General features: G+C 46.7%; 1 protein-coding gene across 1 annotated transcript; it reads left to right on the forward strand.

Moving 5' to 3' along the window:
• Positions 1–1,255: 1,255 nt before the first annotated feature.
• Positions 1,256–21,194, forward strand: CYP27C1 (cytochrome P450 family 27 subfamily C member 1). Its single transcript, XM_068969429.1, has 9 exons — positions 1,256–1,537; positions 6,616–6,806; positions 7,555–7,754; positions 9,000–9,209; positions 10,750–10,913; positions 14,582–14,748; positions 16,092–16,170; positions 16,681–16,884; positions 21,078–21,194. Exons 1-9 carry the CDS (start codon positions 1,256–1,258, stop codon positions 21,192–21,194), a joined length of 1,614 nt encoding a protein of 537 aa, XP_068825530.1.
• The last annotated feature ends 325 nt before the right edge of the window (positions 21,195–21,519 follow it).

Below are 21,519 nucleotides of genomic sequence, written 5' to 3' on the forward strand. Positions count from 1 at the left end.
GTTTCATGGCACTTATGCTAATCTGGTGTGTGTTTGTGTACTGTTTTATTCTTCATGTGGGTTATGAGCTCCTTGAAGGCAGGATTAATATCTTACACTTTGAGTCCCTTACAGCAATAGTACCTTATAAATAACAGTTGCTAAGTACTTCCTAAAAATGGAATAACTAAGTACTGGTTAGAAACTATGGTCTTCTTTGCTTCACTTACCTACTTTTAAATGAAATGCACATTTAGCAGAGTTGTAAAGGTATAATAAACTACAAATCAAAAAGTAACAATATTTTGTAGGCTTAAAAAAAAACACATGTAGATGTAGGAGAACAAACTGCATGAAATCTTTGAATAATGTTCTCAGCTTTCAGAGTAAGTTGTTGAATAACTAGTTCAGAATCTGGGCTGCCTTCCTGAAACCAGATGACACATTTCTTGCCCCTCCTGTGCCAAGCGCCTCCTTTACGGCCCACTTTCCTGTGCAGCTTGGCATTGCGATTTGAACCTGTGTTAGCAAAGTCCTCTTCCTTCTCATTTTCGCCTGGAGGTGTGTTCATTTCTCTAGGCATTGTGTAACAGGACCAATCCTTGCTGGAGACAAAAAACACCAAATTTTCAAGAAGCCACTCACCCCTCACCACAGGTCCTCACTAGCACTTCCAGTCTGTACCGTGTGCTGGGATAAAATTAAGGAGACCTATAAAACCATCAATAGAGGCAGCGTATTTTTCATTATGAAAACTTGTGCTAAAGTAATAATGTGGCCATTTTACAATAATGTGAGGGATCGCAAAGTCATCTAACATTTTTGTTCTCATTTCGGGATCAAACTATAATTGCATAACTTGAAATCACAAAGAACAGGTTTTAAAATACAAAAGGAGCAAATCAGCTTTCTTTCATCAAAGGTAATTTTTAAGGAAGGAAATAATATAAAAAATCTCAGTCGACTTCTTTTTTTGGCCATGCTTGGAAGTGGGATTGACCTTAAAACTTTGCGGTCTCAAGGAACGCTCAATTAATCGATGTGAAAAAAAAATTAAAATCGCTTCATTTCTGTTGCAGTCTAATCACAGACCACCCCCTTTTCCCCAGCCTTAGGGGAGGGAGCGTTCAATAAAAGTCTGTGTAAACTGATGCCCGGCCCGTAGTACTTCGAAGGAGCGCTGCTCGAACAAGTTAAAACGGAGCAGAGAGTAACCTCAAAGAGCAGCCCTCGAAACAAAAAAAGTGCTCAAACAAGACCAACGCACGGGATCGCAATGGCTCTGCTGGAGCGGATCCTGAAAGCCCGTCCGAGCCCGGCGGCCGCGCGGGGCGGGCTTCTGGGCGGCTGGGACGCTGGGCAGCCCCGGCTGGCCGGCTCCGGGCTCCCGGCGAGGGCGCGCGCCGAGGACAAAGGAGCGGGGCGGCCAGGGCGGTCGCAGGCCGGGGGCCGGGCAGAGGGGCCCCGGAGCCTCGCCGCCATGCCGGGGCCCCGGACGCTCGCCAACCTGGTGGAGTTCTTCGGGAAGGACGGCTTCAGCCGCATCCACGAGATCCAGGTAGCGGCGCGCGAGGGCTCTCTCCGGCGGGAGGGCGCCGGGGACGGAGCGCCGGGAGAGACGCCGGCGAGGGAAGCGGGGGGAGCCCGGGAAAGAACCCCCGGGAGAGGGTGCGGCGGAGGGGCGCCGGGGAAGCGCCCCGGAGAGGACCCCGGCGGCGCGCCGGCACCTAGGGAGGGGCGCTGGGGAGGGCCGTTCCACCCGGAGACGCCGGGAGGGGGCCCTGGGCGGCGCGCCGCGGACGCGGCTCCGAGCCGCCCGAGGAGGGGCGCCCGAGGGCAGGGCGCGGGCCGGGGGCGCCCCAGGACCGCCTCTCCACCGGCGGCCCGGCAGCCCTGTGGGTCTTCTCGCGGCCGAGCGCGTGTTGCATATGCTTTTAGCCCTCTTTGCTGGTGTTTTATAATCGAGAAACAAAATCCCCCAAATAGCGGGGGTTCGGAGGCTCCGGGTTATGTAACCTCTAAGTGATGAGAAGACAGACGAGGGTTCCTGAATCTCGGCGTCAAGCCAGGGCTGGGCAGGGCCTTAGGAAGAACCCAACCGGCCCAACAACCCTGTCGGAGTAGGGGAGCCCGCTCATTCTACGGTGGCTCACGCTGACCCAGAGTTTTGCCCTTCCCGTGCCCACCTCAAACCTTTAATTGCAAGGTGACCCCCACCTGGAAGGCCGGCAGATCCGGTCTCCCTCACTCGCCGGGCAGCTGCTGCCCCCTCTGGCCCGTCGTCTTCTCAGGGCTGCCACCCCAGCACCGGCTGTCATTTCTGGGGCCTGGGCCTTTTGACCTCTTCCGAGAACACCCTCCACCCCCACTACTCCCTTCCTTTTGTCCAAAGCTTACCGTCCAACCTTCAGAAACTTCTCAGAGGCAGTCTTTGTAACCATCCACCCGGGTTTTGGTCATTCACCCATTCCCTCAACCATTGACCTACCGGATGGTGCAGAGGCCAGGGCTACCGTTGGAGGAGCAGAAATTTCCCTGATAGGAAAAGACTGTGGAGCAAGAGGAGCAATTTTAATTTGACTAGAATTCCAGTCGGCCCCCATCTTGCCATCTGCCACATGACCCCTACACAATTTCTTCCCAGACATGTTTCTAGGGGTCAAAAATGATTTCCTCTCTTTTCCATGTGAAATCTGAACATAAGGTATCAGGATGATAGTTTTAAAATATGGTAAAAACATTATTTATTATTTGTTGGCATGTTTAATACAGGTTGCTCTAGACTGGATAAGGTTCTAGTAAAACCCTTTCGTGGTGCTCTCCAGATCACCCCTACTGCCCTTCTCAGGAGGAAGAGAATTATTCTGTTATCTCAACTCCAGTTCCCTTTCACTTGACTTGTAATCACAGAATGCCAGCTATAGGATCCAGGTCTTTCACTTTACATGTGGCAAACACCCAGAGTCTTGGGTGAGTGACTTGGCCACAGTCACACAGCTAGTTAGCGGCAGAGCAGACAGTGATCAGGGCTTTGTAAGCGGTAGTGATAACCAATACATAAGTGATCAGGGTGCCTGGTGTGACAGAGTGGGAGGGTCCTGAGTTACGTACCAGCAATCTGCAAACACCTGTGGAGTCTTGGCCAATCAGTTATTCTCTGTGGACTGCGGTTTCCTCCTCTGTGCAGACGTCTAACATTCGGCGTCCATCTCACCGGTTATTGTGAGGCCATGAGATCAGGGCTGTGGAAGGGCTTTGTAAGCGGTAGTGATAACCAATACATAAGAAGAATGGACACTTCTAGAATTCTTTTCATGGTTGCCCAGGCACAGTTCTAAGTCCTCTCTGGGAGGTAATTTCTATTATTTCTCCATTTTGCAGATGAGGAAACTGAGGCACAGTGGAACCTAACTTCCCAAGGTCACGCATCTGTGACTTGAGATGCCAACTCCAGAGTCTGTGCTCCAGCTGGCTAAACAAACTGAGTCTGGCTGACTGGATCATTCCGTGGCCCACCACTGAAAGGGCCATAAGCTCGTGTCCGTCATCTAGTTCTTTCTGCCCCTTGGTCTCCCTTGTCTGACCGTGCCCATTCAGTGGCTGGATTTCCCTGAGAAACGGCCCCTCTCCCAGTCCTTTCTATAACAGCCATCTTATCAGAGAACTGGAGAAACGCCCTTCTGGGGCCACCTGTTGGTTAGGGGAGTGGTCCTTTGGCACCTGACACACCCCAGCTGAGTCTGAGTGTCTTCATCTCCAGGCAGCGGGGCTTCAGCCAGGCCCGTAGAGAAGCAAACAGCTTCCACCCGAGAGCAGATGAGGGGAGAGATGGCCTGCCGTTTCCGTGGCTGAGAGTTGGGGTGATAAGAAACGCTGGCAGATGCCAAAGAGCAATGCAGTCATTTCCGCCGTGCTCAGCCCTGCCTTTGTCATGCTGAGCCATGCTGGAGGGCACTTGCCTTTCATCCTTTCTCCTTCCTTCCTTAGTTATTTAACCGGACAGATTAACTCGTTTACATTTATTGTGATTTCCTTTTTTGGTAACAACTTCGTTGAGATATAATTCACATATCATACAGTTCTCTCACTTGAAGTATACAGCCATCACCACAAACAAATATAGAACATTTGCATAACCTTGAAAAGAAACCCTAGAGAATACAATATAGCATCCTTTAGCTATTACTCACCAACCCTCCATTCCCCCCAGCCTTAAGTGACTCCTGATGATTTACTTTCTATCTTTATAGATTAGCCTATTCTGGACATTTTATATGAATGGAATCATATAATATGTGGTCTTTCATGTTTAGCTTCTTTCACTGAGCATCAAGTTTTCAAGGTTCCCCCATGTTGTAACATGTATCAGTACCTAATTCCTGTTTATGGATAAATAATATTCCAGTGTATGGACAGACCACATTTTGCTTATTCATTCATCAGCTGATAGACATTTGGATTGTTTCCACCTTTTGACTGTTACAAGTAATGCTGCTAGGAATATTCAGTGTAAGTTTTTTTGCAGACACATGTTTTCATTTCTTTGGGGTCTATTTCTTGGAGTGAAATTGCTGTGTCAAATAGTAACTCTGTATAGACCGTTCTAAAGTAGCTGCATTATTTTACTTTCCATCAGCAGTACAAGAAGGTTTTGATTTCTCCACATTCTTGCTAGTACTTACTATTGCCTATCCTTTGATTATAAGCATACTAGTGCATGCAAAGTGATATTGTGGTTTTGATTTACGTGTCCCTAGTGACTAATGATGTTGAGCTTCTTCCATGTGAGTATTAGACATTTTGACACCTTCTTTAGAGAAGCATCCATTCAAATAATTGCCCAGTTTTTTAATTGATTTGGTTTCTTCTCTGTTGGGTTGTAATAGTTTCTTATATATTCTAGACATAAATCTCTTATCCATATGTACTTTGCAAATATTTTCCCCATTCTAGGCATTGTCTTTCACTTTCTTGGTAGTGAAACACATTTACAAATTGTGATGATGTCCAAACATCTATTTTTTCTTTTGTTGCTCATGCTTTTGGTATCATATCTTAAGACACTACTGCCAAATCTTAGGTCATGAATATTTATCCCAGTGTTTTCCTCTTAGAGTCTTGTGGGTTTGGCACTGATGTTTTGGTCCTTGGTCCATTTTGAGGTAGTTTTTGAATGTGGTATGAGACTAGCGTACGCCTTATTTTTTGTTTGTCGCTGTCCAATTTTCCCAGCATCGTTTGTTAAAGAGTCTATTCTTCCCCATTTAATTGTCTTCATACCCTTGTTGATGATCAGTTGTCCACAGATGTATGGGTTTATCTCTGAGCTATCAATTATTCCAATGGTTTAGATGTCCATCCTTAGGCCAATGTCACACTGTCTTCATTACTTTCATAGTAACCTTTGAAACAGGGAAATGTTAGGCCTTCAACTTTGCTTTTTTTTAAAAGATTGTGTTTGCTGTTCTGAGTGGCTGGAATTCTGATAGGCATTATGCTGACTTTATGAATCGGTTTGGGAGGTATTACCATCTTAATCATATTGTTTTTCTTTCCTTTAACATGGATTATCTTTGCATTTATGTACGTTTTCTTTAACTTCTTTCAATGATTTTTGTAATTTTCAGAGTGTAAGTTTTGCAATTCTTTTATTAACTATGTTCCCAAATGTTTTATTCTTTATGATGTTATTGCAAATGGAATTGTTTTCTTAATTTTATTTTTGGGTTGTTCATTGCCAGTGTATGGAAATACAATTTTATTTTTGTATATTGATCTTATATTCTGTAAGCTTACTGAACATATTTGTTAGTTCTGATTTATTTTTTTTTTTAGCGGGTATCTTAGAATTTTCTATCTGTGAGATCATGGCATCAGTGAATAGTGATAGCTTTATTTTTCCCTTTCTAATCTGGGTGCCTTTTCTTCCATTTTCTTGCTGTAGGTATTTTCACAAGTTCATGACACATTGCTCACAGGGAGCTTTCTTCTAGGGGGCAGGGTGGGTGGGCTGCTGAGGGCCTAAGGGAAAGGAGCCGGCAGAGCACGTTTGACTCAGGGGACCGTTAGTTCATCTACACCCCCATTCCTCTCTTGTTGCTTCACACACTTAAGTTATTTTTAAATACACATCTTTAAAGAATTAAGAAAACTTCTGTGACTATGATTAATGATGTGAAAATATGTTTATCTCAGGAATATTTAAAGTGGCCTTCTTTTTTTTAAATTGATTTTTCCTGGAGTATAGTTGAGTTACAGTGCTGCGTTAGTTTCAAGTGTGTAGCACAGTGACTTAGTTAGACATACGTTGTTATCCAGTCTTTTTCAGATTCTCTTCCCTTACAGGTCGCTACAGAGTACTGAGTAGGGATCCCTGTGCTATACCACAGGTCCTTATTAGTCACCTGCTTTATATTTAATAGCGTGTGCACATCAACCCCGATCTCCCAGGCTTTCTCTCCCCACTCCTTTCCCCCTTGATAACCACAAGTAAAGCGGCCGCTCTGATCGGTTCTCTATAGTGCAGAGCTTCCCTCGGCCCCAGTGTGCGGCCCCCCGACACCTAGGAGGGTCTGTATTGAGGGTGTGCCATGTCTGTGTGTTTTTTACTGTTTCGATTTCTCCTTGGTATTGCAGCAGAAGCACACACGGGAATATGGAAAAATCTTCAAGTCTCACTTTGGTCCTCAGTTTGTAGTATCTGTTGCAGACCGAGAGCTGGTTGCTCAGGTGCTCCGCGCGGAGGGGGCTTCGCCCCAGAGAGCCAACATGGGGTCCTGGCAGGAGTACCGAGACCTGCGGGGCAGATCCACTGGCCTTATCTCTGCGTGAGTATGTGGAGCCAGGCTGAGCCTCAGCAGGAGCAGGGAGCTGGGGAGACGCCCTCCCTGAATTACCGGGCTCCTAAAACCAGCTATTAATAAAGCACAGAACTCCCAGGGGAACAGTCTCAAAAGAGCCTCTTGTGTGGTCTCCTGAAATCTCCTGAAATCCTCTGGGAAGAGACTTGATGGCAGGGACAGGTGGGAGGTCCCACTGACCGAGTGATGGCGAGAAACTGTTTCTCAAGCAACACTTCGTGGCTTTAGGTATCCACATGATGACCACCAAGGTGGCTGAAGCTCACAGAGCCCATCTGTGGACCGGGGTAAGGGTGGTGAGCTACTGTAGGAGACCTCCAGGAGGGTCTCGGAACGTCAGCATTTATTGCCTTGTGATATTCCTGTCTCATAACCGCTATGGTTATTATTTTGTTTTTATATAACTTTGTGTCTTCCGAGAGTGAATCGGCACAGCCTCAAGCAGGGAGGAGAGCCCAGTGCATCCGCCGACCCCCTGGCCCAGTTCCCATCAGTCCAGAGATTCTTGCCTGCTTGCCCTTATATGTGTGTCCTTATACATGAGCTGGGGAGTGACGCCATCACTCCCCTCTCTTTGCGGTGTCTATCTGATCATCATTCCATTTGGACTGGCAGATCTTGTTGACTATTGCTAGGACATTTTTGCAGAGATAGTCTGAATTCTTTCCCAGAATATTGATATAAGTAAGATTATTTGGAATTCACTTTATTCTAGGGAGGGTGAACAGTGGCTCAAGATGAGAAGTGTGTTGAGACAAAGAATTCTGAAACCGAAAGATGTGGCCATTTTTGCAGGAGAAATCAACCAAGTTATTGCTGATTTAATTGAAAGAATCTACTTCCTCAAGAGCCAGGCGGAAGATGGAGATACAGTGACCAACATCAATGACCTTTTCTTCAAATACTCAATGGAAGGTGAAGTGAAGTGAATTCAGGTGGTGGGAAGATAGAAGAATGGACGTTTGCCAAAATATGTTTGTTATCATTGAGCATTTCCTGCGTCCCAAACAATGTGCTAAGTCCCATATGTATGTATGTGTAATCCTCACAGTGCTAAGGGAACCAGATTGACCACCACTGTGTTACAAATGGGGAAACGGAAAAACTACTATCCATTTTTAATGGCAGAAACTTTGTTTCAAATTCAGGCCTCTCTAACTCAAGAACCATGCTCCTAATTACTACACATTTTGTTTTAGCACAATTTAAAAAGCAACAGAGGGACTTCCCTGGGTGCCCAGTGGGTAAGACTCTGCGCTCCTAAGGTAGGGAGCCCCTGTTTGATCCCCGGGCAGGGTATTAGATCCCGCATGCTGCAACCAAGACCCGGCGCTGCCAAACTTAAAAGACGCAGCAGAAATTGAGAGGGTGTGTACTACAGTCATTCTAGCTTTTAAAACCCTTGTTAGATGGGTAGTACATTGCCATGGTTCAAAAACCAAACCCAAAAGGTGCTCCTGGAAAGGTTTCCTTCTCTCCTGACCCAGCTAGGTCACCAGTTTCTTCAAGGGATATTTTACATACGTACAAAGAAATACATGTGAGTCTTTTTTTTACTTAAAAAAAAAAGGTAGCATACCAAACATTTTTTCTGAACCTGAGTTGTTTGGGAATTCTATCAGGTTTCCCACTTTTACTATTTATTCTCAGGCTGAGGATTGCACCCATGTCCCTTGCAGTGAGAGTATAGAGTCTTACCCACTGGACCGCCAAGGAAGTGCAGGTTTCCCATTAAAAAATGAGTTGAGCTTGCTTCAGATTTAATCTTCAAGTTAACTTTTTAAAGTTCTGGCATTAATATTCTCTAAAAATAGTCACAAAATCACCAGAGAAGAAATCCCTGGTTCTTGGCAGCGCTTTCCTCTGCCCTCTTAGCTCTCGGGTCTGGGGCTCCCCGATATGTGGCCAGGAAGAGCCACCTTTTAACTCCCCAAACTCGAGCAATTGGCTGAAAGGTGGGGAATTTTGCTTCGTGGGTCTTGAACAGACTGTTGAACTGAGGGCATGGTGAGGCCGAGCGCACAACGTCCTGAGAATCAGAACCTGATAGAGGAAAGCCTCGGGGGTAGCCATTGGACGACTTCGGGAGCTATTTTTATGGCCAGGTAGCTCATGTGGCTTCTGGGGAAGGAGAAAAGCTGTAACCTCTCCCCTGTGCAGGAGTGGCCACCATTCTTTATGAGAGTCGCCTGGGCTGCCTGGGGAACAGCATCCCGCAGTTGACCGCGGACTACATTGAGGCCCTGGCGCTCATGTTCTGCACGTTCAAGACCTCCATGTATGCCGGCGCCATCCCTAGGTGGCTCCGCCTGCTCATCCCCAAACCCTGGCAGGAATTCTGCAGGTCCTGGGATGGACTCTTCAAATTCAGTAAGAGAAGAGTGGGGGCACCTGCTGTGGAGCTGGGTGGGCCTGACCTCCCCGCTGCTTGTGTGTCTCACACGCACACAGACAGTGGGATCACTGCAGGCGATGCCCTGGTGAAGTTATGTGCTGTTTGGACTCAAGAACTTTCAGCCTGGTTTTCTGAAGGAGCAAAAAGCACGTGGGTTGTGACCACAAGTAATGTGATTGATTTCTCATTTTTAAACTCTTTTAATTTTAACCTGCTTGGGATAGGTGTAAGTAAGTGTTGTCTATGGAAGATGATGTCTTTAGTCCAACATTCTGTCATTGCTTAAATCACTGAAACGTTCTCAATGGTGGCTCTTTTGGACAGAGACAAATTCATTTGTTGCTTACTGGGTGAAAACAAGCTGGGAGAAACCATTTTGCTCCACCCCAAGTTGAGATGAACAAAGTGAGATTAGTTTTCTGATAGGGTTAAACATTTTCGTATAAAATAATTTTCAAAGTGCAAGATTTCCAAGATGTCTAGAACAATGTTTTTAGAATAATATTAACATTGCAAGAAGTGTCTTGGAGGTCAGCATTCATTTGATTTCTCTCTTTTTTTTGGCCAAACTGTGCTGCTTGTGGGGATCTTAGTTCCCTGACCAGGTATCAGACTTCATCCCCTCCAGTGAAAGCTTGGAGTCGTAACAGTTGGGCTACTAGGAAATTCCCTCATTTGCGTATATAAGTTCTGACATATATAGTACGCTAGCATCTTTCTGCAGTAATTTGGCCCTTTCCCGCATTCATTCTCCCTTCTGGAAACACAGTGGGAAAAAAAGGATCTATATTCTTGTTATGCCACAGCTTTTTTGGCTATTACAGTAGAAAAAGGAACATTTGCAAATACTTTATAGATTACTTTACAAAAAGAAGAGATATTTATCTTTCTTTCTTTGGAGTATATGTAAGTACCTAGTTGGGTTTATTCAACAATTCATGAACCAGTAGCATCCCACCTTGCAAATAGAAGGCAGTTCCCAACCATTATTCATTTATACAGACAAGCATATGGATGAAGTTCCAAGGTTGGCAGTAAACCAATGGGGGCTGTCTAGCCTCTGAACCTGTCAAAAATTGAGAGAAGTTATTGGAGGGATGAAGAGGGAATTGAGACTGAAGAGGAGATTCTTTTTTTAAAAAAACTTTTTATTTTGTACTGGAGTATAGCTGATTAGCAGCATTGTGTTAGATTCAGGTGGACAGCAAAGGCACTGAGCCACACACATAACATGAATCCATTCTCCCCAAGCCCCGCTCCCTTCCAGGCTGCCGCATGGCCTCGAGCAGCGTTCCACGTGCTATACAAGAAGGCTTGTTGGTTGTCCATGTTAAATATAGCGCTCTGTACATGTCCATCCCCGGCTCTCTAACTGTCCTATCCTCCCGTCTTGCCCTAGTCGCCCTCCCCCACTGTAAGTTCTGTGAGTCTGTTTTGTAAATAATTTCATTTGTATCACTTGAAGAGGTGATTCTTAACCAAACTTCTTTCAAAAGAAACACTGTTTTCAAACAGGCCAAATTCATGTTGACAACAAGCTGAGCGACATACGGTGCCAGATGGAAAGAGGGGAGAGAGTGAGAGGAGGGCTGCTCACCTACCTCTTCCTCAGCCAGGAACTGACCCTGGAGGAAATCTACGCCAACATGACTGAGATGCTGCTGGCCGGTGTAGACACGGTGAGCTCTCACGCTTCCTTCTTTCTCAACAGACGCAAAATGGTTAGAGTCTAGGACCTTTCCAAGAAATCCGACGGATGGCAGATACTTTAAAAGGACTGTGCATGTTTGTACCAGCTGAACGTCTGCTTCGCTGCTGCACGTCTGCAGAAGAAAACGCCACTTTTTTCATTCAAAAAATATATGTAAAATGTAAAACTAAGGTGCACAGTGAATTCTGTAAAGAACATAACCCAGTTCCACAGTCATGCACACAAAGTAACAATTTTTAAAAGAATTTTATGACTTTTTTATTGGAGTATAGTTGCTTTCCAATGTTGTGTTAGTTTCTGCTATACAGCAAAGTGAATCGGCCGCATGTTTATGTACATCCCCTCTTCCTTGGGTTGCCTTCCCATTTAGGTCACCAGAGAGCATTAACGAGAGTTCCCGTGCTGCATAATACGCTTTAAAGTTTAAAATCCTGATTTGCAAACGTTCCTCCATTGTTTCATAACATCAGAAATGCAAAGGGCACCGATGTGAAAAGCCCTCTTATTTATCACCTAAAATATTCTGGGTTATGGAAAACTCCTCAGTTCATTTGATAAGGCCAGCATAACTTCAAAACCTGCTAAAGGAAGCGTAAAGAAAGAAATGTTTAATAAGCAGTTTGCTTTAATATGTGAATGTATCAATTTAAAATAAAATCTGAGTGAATAGATTCAATTAGTGTAGCAGATGGATAATGTACTATGACCACGGAGAGCTCGATATCAGAATGAAACAAAGCACTGACCACTGACTGGGAGGGAATTCTGTACCCTATTGCTAAGTGAGAAATGGAGGTGCAGAAAAGCGAGTATCCTGCGTTCACGTCAGGAAAACCAGCTTTGCCCCCGCCCCCGTCCACGCACAGGTGCATCTCTGAGCGGTCGCTGGGCATGCGGGAAGTGTGGAACCTGCACACTGGATGGTTACCGCGGGTTCCCTGCCTGGGGCAGGGGTGCTACAGCGATGTTGAGAAAGAAAGTGGTGACATAGGAAAAAGGAGGGCCAGGCTTTCAGTAATGTGGAGGGAAAGTCAGTTGCATGCAATAATGAAGATGAAGCAGTTAATGTGGTGATTGACTGTGCATGTCTGTAAGTATCCTTCTGTTCTCACAGAATCTTCTGAAGTAGCTGTTACTGTCTTCGATTAACGGGTGGAAAGATGAAACAGCAAAGCTTGCCTCAAGGTTTTTCCTTCACACGAGTGCTTCCTGGACTTAAGGAAAGCATGAATCTCCCTTTTAGAGGGAGAAAAAAACCTGTGGTTGACATTTTTAGTGACATGATGCCACTTAAGTAAAAGCAGAAAAACTTCACCTAAATTCATTACTCTTATGGATCATCTTCAACAATAAAACAAAATGTATATATACGAAATGCAAACTAATCAATGCAGTCAGTTCCAGCAATGAAACTTCTAATTAACTGTGTGAATGTGACCGTGTGGCTTTGAGCGGGGAACGAATGTCAGAATGCACAGCCCAGCCCTAAGCTGATTCAGATGTGTGGTACTCTTGCCCCCTCGTGGTAACTAAGAGTATCACCACGTGATGGAGGTGGGGGTGCAGAAAGGACCCATTCCTACCTGAAGGAAACCTCAGGAGACAAAAGCTTGCAACGTTATGCTCATTTTTTAAAAACAACGTTATTTTAAAAAGCCAACTTTGTTGTAGCATAATTTGTGCACAACAAACTGCGTCCATTTAAGTGGTACAATTCAATACAGATTGTTGACAGATACAGTATAAATACAAATGTTATTATTTTTTAAACCAACACCACAGTCAAGATCCTGGACATTTTTATTATCTCTGCAAGTTCTTCACCCTCATTTCAGTCCATCCCTCCCATACCCCCACCCCTGGCAACAGCAGACACTGTACATCAGTTTGCATTTTTCTAGAAATTTATATAAATGGAATCATATGGTATGTATTTTGTGTCTGGCTTCCTTCACACAGTGAAATGATTTTTGAGATTCATGCATGTTGTTGCCTATAAAGATATTTATTCTTTTTTAATTATTATTGAATAGTTGGCATCACTGATTCAATGGACCTGAGTTTGAGCAAGCTCCAGGAGATAGTGAGGGACAGGGACACCTAGCATGCTGCAGTCCGTGGGCTTGCAAAGAGTCAGATATGACTGAGTGACTGAACAACAATTATTGACTAGTATTCCATTGTATGGAGAAGGCAATGGCACCCCACTCCAGTACTCTTGCCTGGAAAATCCCATGGACGGAGGAGCCTGGTGGGCTGCAAGTCCGTGGGGTTGCTAAGAGTCGGACACGACTGACCGACTTCACTTTCAATTTTCACTTTCATGCACTGGAGAAGGAAATGGCAACCCGCTCCAGTGTTCTTGCCTAGAGAATCCCAGGGACGGCGGAGCCTGGTGGGCTGCCGTCTATGGGGTCGCACAAAATCGTACATGACTGAAGCGACTTAGCAGCAGCAGCAGCAGCAGCATTCCATTGTACAGCTATACCACATTTGGTTTCTCCATGAAACTGTGATTTTAATAGAAATTTTCTGTTCTCTTGGTAGGAAGCATCTAATTTATTTCCTTACCATTTACAAGAGGAACTTGTATTATATTACGTATTACAGTAGAGCTTGTCCTATAAACACTTACCGACTATATCCTCTAAAAATCCGTAATATCTATCGGAGGGAAATAATGTCAATGACTTACTTAAGTTAGTCTTTTTAGTTGAAAGGAAGGGCTCTTTACTGTGGAATGTCCTTGTTTACAAGCAAGTGAAATATAGTCACGTAGATAATAGTATTGATTTTAGTGAACATCTTGGAACCTAGGATATAGAATAGAATTATTCTCAATAACCAGAAATTCCGTCTTCAATCTAAGAAGTGGTAGAAACAGTGATACTGCTTTCTGTAAATGCTGTCCAATCCTCATATGGTAGTTTGCTTGGTAGGCACACGGGAACAATGAATGGACCATTAACAGATCGGTGGCTGCCCCCTCTCCACCCCCACTCCCTGACTCCCACATCTCCTCTAGATTAGGGCAACCAGAGCAGACCTGGCCCAGCCATGGGCCTGCGGCACGCTGTTCTCAGCTTGATGGGCAGCCTCAGGCCCTTCCTAGCAAAACCCAAGTGACCCTTGTAAAGAAGGTTGCAGAAAGTTCTAGGCACAACCTCCAGGCTTGACCAGCATTCCTGTGGGCTCACAGACTCCAGGGAAGAGGAGGAGAGTTGCTCTTCAATTATTATTTTTTTAATTATTTTTAATTTTTGGCCACGTCATGTGGCTTGCAGGATCTTAGTTCCCTGACTAGGGATTGAACCCAGGCCCTCGGCAGGAAAAGCACTGAGCCCTAACTGGGGCGCCGGGGAATTCCGGCTCTTCAGTGATTTTTTAAAAGTTCTAAAGTAGTGTTTCCTGTAGCTCGTTATTGAAAAAAGCACTTGGATCCCGTAGCTGATACTACTTTCCCAAGATATCTGGAGGAGTTAGGGGAATCGTCTTCTGTTTGGGTAAGACAGACAACGCCCTGACAGAGTTTCACCAGCACTTATTCTCTTGTGACCTCACGCCCAGTGTTTCCTGCTGCAGAAATCCTTGGCTTCATTCAAGACACATGCCCATGTCTGCCGGTTTCTTTCTTAGACATCATTCACCTTGTCCTGGGCAGTATATCTCCTCGCAAGGCACCCAGAAGTGCAGCAGGCCCTGTACCGGGAGATCGTGAGGAATCTGGGGGAAAGGCACGTTCCCACGGCCGCAGACGTCCCCAAAGTCCCACTGGTCCGAGCTCTGCTTAAGGAAACCTTGAGGTAAAAGGCTCAGCAAAATTTATGTCAAAAACTGTGTCCATTAAGTCTGATTCTTCATCATAATGATTGCGCCTTTGACTTAAAAACTGGATCCTAAACCAGTACTCCAGTGACCCTTGGTGGCTGAAATGTTTAGGAAGGAGGGACTCAGGACCATTTTGTTTCCTCTCTGCTCTCTTCAGAGCGGGAGAAAGGTGTTCTGTTTTAGAGTTGGAAAAATTCATTTCTTCATTAAGATCTTTATTACTCTTTTTATGTGGCCACACCACATAGCATGTGAGGTGGAGTTCCCCCGCCAGGAACTGAACGTGTGCCCTGCGTTGGGTGTGTGAAACGTTAATCACTGGACTACAGGGAAGTGCCCGTGAAGATCTTTAGAGCCACACTCAAACTGTGCACTCACTCTGGGCATTCGCTTCACCAGCCGTTTCCCACTGTGCTCCTTGAAGGATAAAGCAGAACCAGAGTGATCGTCAGGAGAATGTACTGGGGTGTTTGGCCAGTTACCACATGTGTTTCCAAGATCCAGTGGTCTTGTGTGAACCTCTGAGTTGGGCTGGAGACGCCAAGTAGTGAGGCTCATCTGCTCCCCGACAGGGCTCTACCAACACGGGGAAGGCCAGAGCGTGCGGGATATAAGTGACGCTGGGCAGCCTTGGGTGGGAGGAGGTGGGATTAGGTGACTGGTGAAGGTTCTTCCTCCCGTGAGGGTCAGGATCCTGACTTCCTCTATGGAGGGAATGCCGTCACAAGGAACAAAGGTTATTCACAAAGTACTCACTGAAATAATTCTCTTAAACCTGACTTGTTAATGACGTTTCAAGTTATATTGCATCCTCAATCTTCAGCATGCTGTTTAATCTAAAAAAAAAAAAAGCCATTTGTGTGTTAACTGGTATTTGTCTATTAAAACTATATTCAGAGTTTTCATAGGTCACCTCTCAGAGAGTCTGAAAATTGAAGTATATTTCTCAGAATTTATTTCCTGGAACCCTGAGTCCTAAGAACTATTCCTTGATAAAGAGTTCCCATGCATGCATGTATTTCAGAAATTCGGAATTATTCCTCTTGGGAGCATAACAGCACATTAGAAGCTTTGCTTTGTGTTTTGTAATCTTTTTTGACTGTGAGACCTTTTAAAAAAATTTTATTTTTAACTGGAGGATAATTGCTTTACAATGTTGTGTGAGGCTTTTTTGGGTCCTTCTGAGGATAAGGCCCTTGCAAGATTTTCCCATTTATTTTTTGGAAAATGAAAATGGCATTATATCCAGACTTTTAAATGTTTGGTAAACTGTTCTGAAAGTCTCCACTCCTTTCTGGCCCCGGTTGGCTCTTTGCAGGCTGTTTCCAGTGCTGCCGGGGAACGGCCGGGTTACCCAAGAGGACCTGATTGTTGGCGGGTATCTGATTCCCAGAGGCGTGAGTCTGCTGGACACAGTGGGGCTGGCTGAGCTGGGGAGGCTGGATTGGAAATTTGCTTCCATGTTTAGGATGTCCTTGTTCCTGTGTGAATATCTGTAGATTTCCTTTTCTTCTGCATGTGTTTTTAGGATGAAGATGGGGCTTTAGGAGCAAAGAGAGGTGTGGACTGTGTGATATTGCTCTGGCAAAAACAAAGTCAGATATTTCTGTAGCTCATATGACCATTCCCCCCTCCCTCCCCTGGAGGCTCCGTGAAAGCAGTAGGTCCCTCAAGGGGAGTTTCTGAAGGACTTGAATTGCCTTCTCTGTGGCGGCATTGAGGTTCATTCAGGGTGGGGTGTGCTTTGAAGGGGGACCTACCATCCTGGTTCTGCGTGGCCTCTTGGGCCCTTACATGGCTTGTCCCAGCCCAGAGCACCTCTGGAGGGTCCGTCCAGCTGGGGCTATGGCCTCTGCTCTGCTTTCCCTGGATCCCATTCTTTGTTCCTTTTCTTATGGTTTGCACAGACCCAGCTGGCCCTCTGCCACTATGCCACATCCTATGAGGACGCGAACTTCCCTCGGGCCAAGGAGTTCCGGCCTGAGCGCTGGCTGCGGCAAGGAAACCTGCGCAGGGTTGACAACTTCGGGTCCATCCCCTTTGGCTATGGGGCTCGAAGCTGCATCGGGCGGAGGATTGCAGAGCTAGAGATCCACCTGCTCGTGATCCAGGTAAGACTTGGGGGCTCAGTGGCCCGTGGGCTTGGTCTGGGTGACTGGGCTCAGCTGGATCAAGACTTAGGTGGAAAAAAAGGAAAAAGAATTTTGAAAACTTTACAACCTTCCTGTTAAATCTTGTTTATGTGTTAAAATGCCTCCTCCTTCCCTGCAGGATCCATCTCTAGTCACATGGCCACCTGCCTTGTCCTTGCTTCTTTCCTCCTCGGAGTCACGTGGGCAGAACTGGGATGGGTGTGTGTGGGCGGGGATTGGAAGCTCCCATGGGAGCTCTGCAGATGGGTGCGCGGGAGGTGTTCAGGAGTGGCCCTCAAACACTGTGGGTCATCCTGTCACCAGGAGCTCCTGGCCATGGAGAGAGTCACTTAGTGGGTCTGGGATGGGTTCCAGGTGATTCTGAGGGCAGTGTCCGTGGGCTGCGCTCGGTCTAAGAAAATGCACATGCTGGGTGTGGGGGCAGCTCCCCCCCGTGGATGCTGTTCAAGTCCCGGCCTCCCAGGCTCCTCCCTTCTGAGCTTGTCACTCTTGTCACTGTCACTGGGGAGGATGTCATGCTTGTCCCCCGAGGCCCCTTTACCACCTCATTTTATGTGAATCAGCCTTTTACACAGGGAGGTGGTTCTCCAGCTTGTTTGGCTTTCAAAACCTCAGGCAGGCTTGGTTTTGGTGAGAGAAGACCTTACATGTGAATCTCTAAATGTGCAAGTGTTTACTTTTGTGCTTGTACAGAATCTGAGTTCAGGCTGCGGCAGGAAGTAAACAATGTCTGAAGGAAATTTTATAAAAGGAAACCTGTAGTAGAGAAAACTCTACCCATTAGCCTTTCCCGCAGATTTGGGAAGCCTGCCACGGAAAACGTTGGCCCAAGGTTCCGGAGCTACTGCTGTTGACCCCAGGCTTTGGAAGCATGAGGGGATGACCTGGGGGACCCATCTCCCCCTTTCACTGATAAGAAAGCTCAGTCTCAGGGAGTTGGAGCCACTGGCCATCGTTGTGGCATGGCAGGTGTGGGGCACTGGGCAGGCGCCCTGCCTCCCGCCTGCACTTCCCCCCGTCACTGAGGTGCTTCCTGCAGGCTGTCGGAGCCCGGGGCAGAGCACACAGGGATTGGGACCTTTGCAGATGATGGCATCAGAGCGCATAAGGGATGGGGAAGCCTGGGGATTCTGGGTGGTTGGCATGGGGAGGCAGGCTTGGGGGAGGTGAGGGGCCACTGCCAGGGGAGGCTGGTGTGGAAGGGGTGGCTGGACCGTCATGCGGTCATCCCGTCTCTATGAGCACGCGAGTGGCTGCAGCTCAGCAGGGCCGAGTTGTGTCTCTTCCCGCCACGAGCCCCGCAGACACTAGCCAGGCTCAGTCGTGGACAAAGTGGAGACAGGTCCATGCAGAGGGGATGGCGGCTTCAGGCACATGGACTCCAGTCCCCCTTCTGCCGGTTTGTGGTTCCGACAGCATGGGCAGGCCACTCCACAACTCTCTGAGCCTGTTCCTCATCCACAAAGTGGGCCAGATACCTGCCTCTTGGGTGTGTGAGGGATGAAAGTGGTCTGTGCACAGAGGTTTGCACACCTGCTCTCGGTGTCTGCTCCCAGGAACTGGGAAGGCCCTGGCTCCCTCAGTGATGTTGTGGGCACATCTCTGACGGGCAGAGTTCATTGCTTGCTGAGAGCTGTCCAGACAGCTGGCAGGGAGCTCCCTGCCTCCTGGCTCTGATGGCTTGGACAGTTACAAGGATGCCAAGGACAAGAGGCGGCTGAGGGCCCGGATGGGTGGACTGGGGAGAGGGTCAGAAATGGCATGTTTGGTGGTGGGGACAGGGGTTTTATTTGCTTCTGTTAACATACTTGTGTACCTGATGAAGTTCTTGCTTCAAGAGTTCTCATTTCTACTCCAAGTGTAGAGAGGGCGAATCATTATTTGTTATTGCCAAGAGAAACGATGAAACAGGAAAGGCACAGATAAAAAGCACTAAGGATGAGAGAAAGGGCATACCTGCAAATGAAGTGGAGGACTACTTTTAAATCAAGAAAAGACTGCAGACAGCTACTTTTCTTTTTTTACAGACATGCCCTGTCACCAAACCAAGTATGTTCAGGAATGCAAGGATGGCCCACCTCAGGATAGAATTTATCACAATGGGAGAAATTAAAGGACAAAATTTTATGACCATCTCCCAAAATAACTGATAAAATTCAATCCCCATTCATGAAGAAAATCTCTTAGCACAACAACAGTGGAAGGGCTTTCCTTCAGCAAATAGATAGTGTCTATCCCAACAGAACAGAGACTGTGCCTGTGGCCTGTGGGAAGGGATGGATTGGTTTTAATGCTGCAATAATAACATGTTTTCTTGAAATCAGGAACAAGACATTCATATCACAGAGAGAATGTTTGGAAGGTACACCACTGCTCCTTGGGAGCTGGAGTCTTGAAGTGGAATGGGGGCCTTGTTTTTTGCTTTTTTGCCTCCTGCATAGTTTTACTTTTTCAGTGAGCATGTACGGCCATTCAGAAGGGCAGAACATCCATGCGGGATGTTGGCCTTAGAGTGAGAAGTGCGTGTGAGTCCTCCCACTGCCACAGGGGGATGCGCCAGCCGTTCTGTGAGGTCAGAACAGACAGTCAGAGACTCGGGGTTGAGGTGGCGGCATCTTGATGCCAGAGCGTCCTAGATCTGCCTGAACACAGGTCATTGCGCTTGGCTCTCTAACAATGACGAGGGGGTAGTTCGGTCTGTGTCTTCATTGCGCCCCCGCTCCCTGCCTGACCTTACCCAGCTCACCTGAAGGACCCATCAGTGCATACTGTTGCTTTGCCTGGGAGACAAGGCTGGAGAGTCGGGGTGGAGCGGGTTGGGCCGTCCGCATCCCACGTGATGATATGAGTTCTCCAGCCCCTGTGCTCTGTTAGGTGGTTGGAGTGGGGAGGGAAGAGTGGCTATCTGCCCCCTGCACTGTCCCTACGGGCTGTGAGCCAGTCCCTGCCTCCCCTCTAGGGACCAGTGCAGTTCTGACAGAGGTCTGTAGAGGAGGTTGCCTTTTTTTTCCTCTAACCCTAGAGGTGATTTTGAAAATCAGGCCATGGCCAATTGATGGGGAGATTAGTGCTTGAGGCTGATGGATACTTAGGTGCTCTTTAAAGCTGGTCATTTAGATACTTTGCAGTTTCACCCTGAGAGATAGGACTGCTTCTGCTTTGGAACCATAGAAGTGAGAGATGGAATCAAAGGTGCAAATGAAGAATATTTAAATTAAGGACAGTAATGGATGAAGTCTGGATGCTCTGCCTCCTCCTGACAGCTGTGTGTGTCCCACCACTGAGGTGGCTGCAGATTCTAAACCTTGCAATTTCACTTTGTTCTTTTCTCCTTTCTCCTTTGATTCCTTCTTTTTCTAGACCTACAGTGGAACCAATAGAGTTGGAATTTTGAGTTGGCTAATAAAATCTAAGTTATTTGACATTTTGTTACCAAGCAAAGTTCATGTGCTCAACACACAGTGAGGCCAAACCAATCAAAACATCAGACTTTGGAGCAGTAAATGGTTTATTACAGAGTCAAGTAGGAAGAATGGGTGACTTGTGCTCAAAACCCTTGATCTAGGCAATGGTTTGGGGGAGAAACTTTTCTAGGCAGAATTTGGGATGATGCCACAGGGTGCATGACTTTCTTCTATTGGTTGATGGTAAGTTGACAGGGCGGTGCTCCAGAATCTTGTGTTCAGCGTGAGTTTACCCTCTTCCACCTGGTGGGGTCCTTGGTTCTGCAGGAGAGCTCTAATATACTGGTATGTGTGTCCCTTGAGGAGGAATCAGGACTCTGACTGCCGTCGCCTTGTTTCTGCATCCCCTCCCTTCGCTAATTGTAACTGGGTGATTCCCTCTTTGGAACTCAGGGAAGGTCAAGGAGGCCTAATGAAGCCTATTTCCAGCAAGAAGTGGGGGACATGAAGGCTTTTGTGCCCAGGAACCCCACAAAGTCCTACTCAGTCTCAATTCTGCCTGCATATCTTTGTTCCATGGACCTCACAGTAGCTCACTGGATGAGCCAGACTCCCGAACAGGACATGACGCTGTTCCTCACATCTCTTGTTCCTTGGTTTCCTGCAGCTGGAGCTATGATGAGAGTGCAGGTAATGCAGATTTTCTGTTATCCCAGTTTTAAAACCCTTCTCTCTTTCTCGTTTTAGCTGCTTCAACATTTTGAGATCAAAACGTCCCCTTGGACTAAAACTGTTCACGCAAAAACCCATGGGCTGCTGATGCCAGGGGAGCCCATCCACGTGCGTTTTGTTAACAGAAAATGAGCCTGGTGTTTTTCACCCCGCCACCAGACTGACACACCGCAGGTGTCTGTGCGCCATGGATGAGGGCAGGGGAAGAAAGAATCCCTTCTTGGGCCATCTTGGTAGTAGACTGGCCCCCTCGGTCTTGGGAAACTTTGAAATCTTTTTTGCGAAGTAATGTGAGAAGGTTACTTTTGCATTCCAGAGTCGCCTTTTTTGTTTTGTTTGCTTTTTGAGTAACGGCTGTAGAGAAGCCAGTGGCACTGAATTCTCAGGCCTCGTATGGTGTCTTACCCTTGGACCTGCCCATAATCTGCTCTGCATTTGGGCCAGGAAGTGTTGGTAT

The sequence above is a fragment of the Capricornis sumatraensis genome, chromosome 3, assembly GCF_032405125.1.
Source record: "Capricornis sumatraensis isolate serow.1 chromosome 3, serow.2, whole genome shotgun sequence".
Lineage (NCBI taxonomy): Eukaryota > Metazoa > Chordata > Mammalia > Artiodactyla > Bovidae > Capricornis > Capricornis sumatraensis.

Excerpts from the sequence above, each read along its gene's own strand:
- CYP27C1 (XM_068969429.1), top strand. The coding sequence starts at position 1,256 with ATGGCTCTGCTGGAGCGGATCCTGAAAGCCCGTCCGAGCCCGGCGGCC. Across the intron at positions 1,538-6,615 it reads GCCGCATCCACGAGATCCAG|CAGAAGCACACACGGGAATA; the intron begins GTAGCGGCGCGC and ends TTGGTATTGCAG. Across the intron at positions 16,885-21,077 it reads TCCACCTGCTCGTGATCCAG|CTGCTTCAACATTTTGAGAT; the intron begins GTAAGACTTGGG and ends TTCTCGTTTTAG.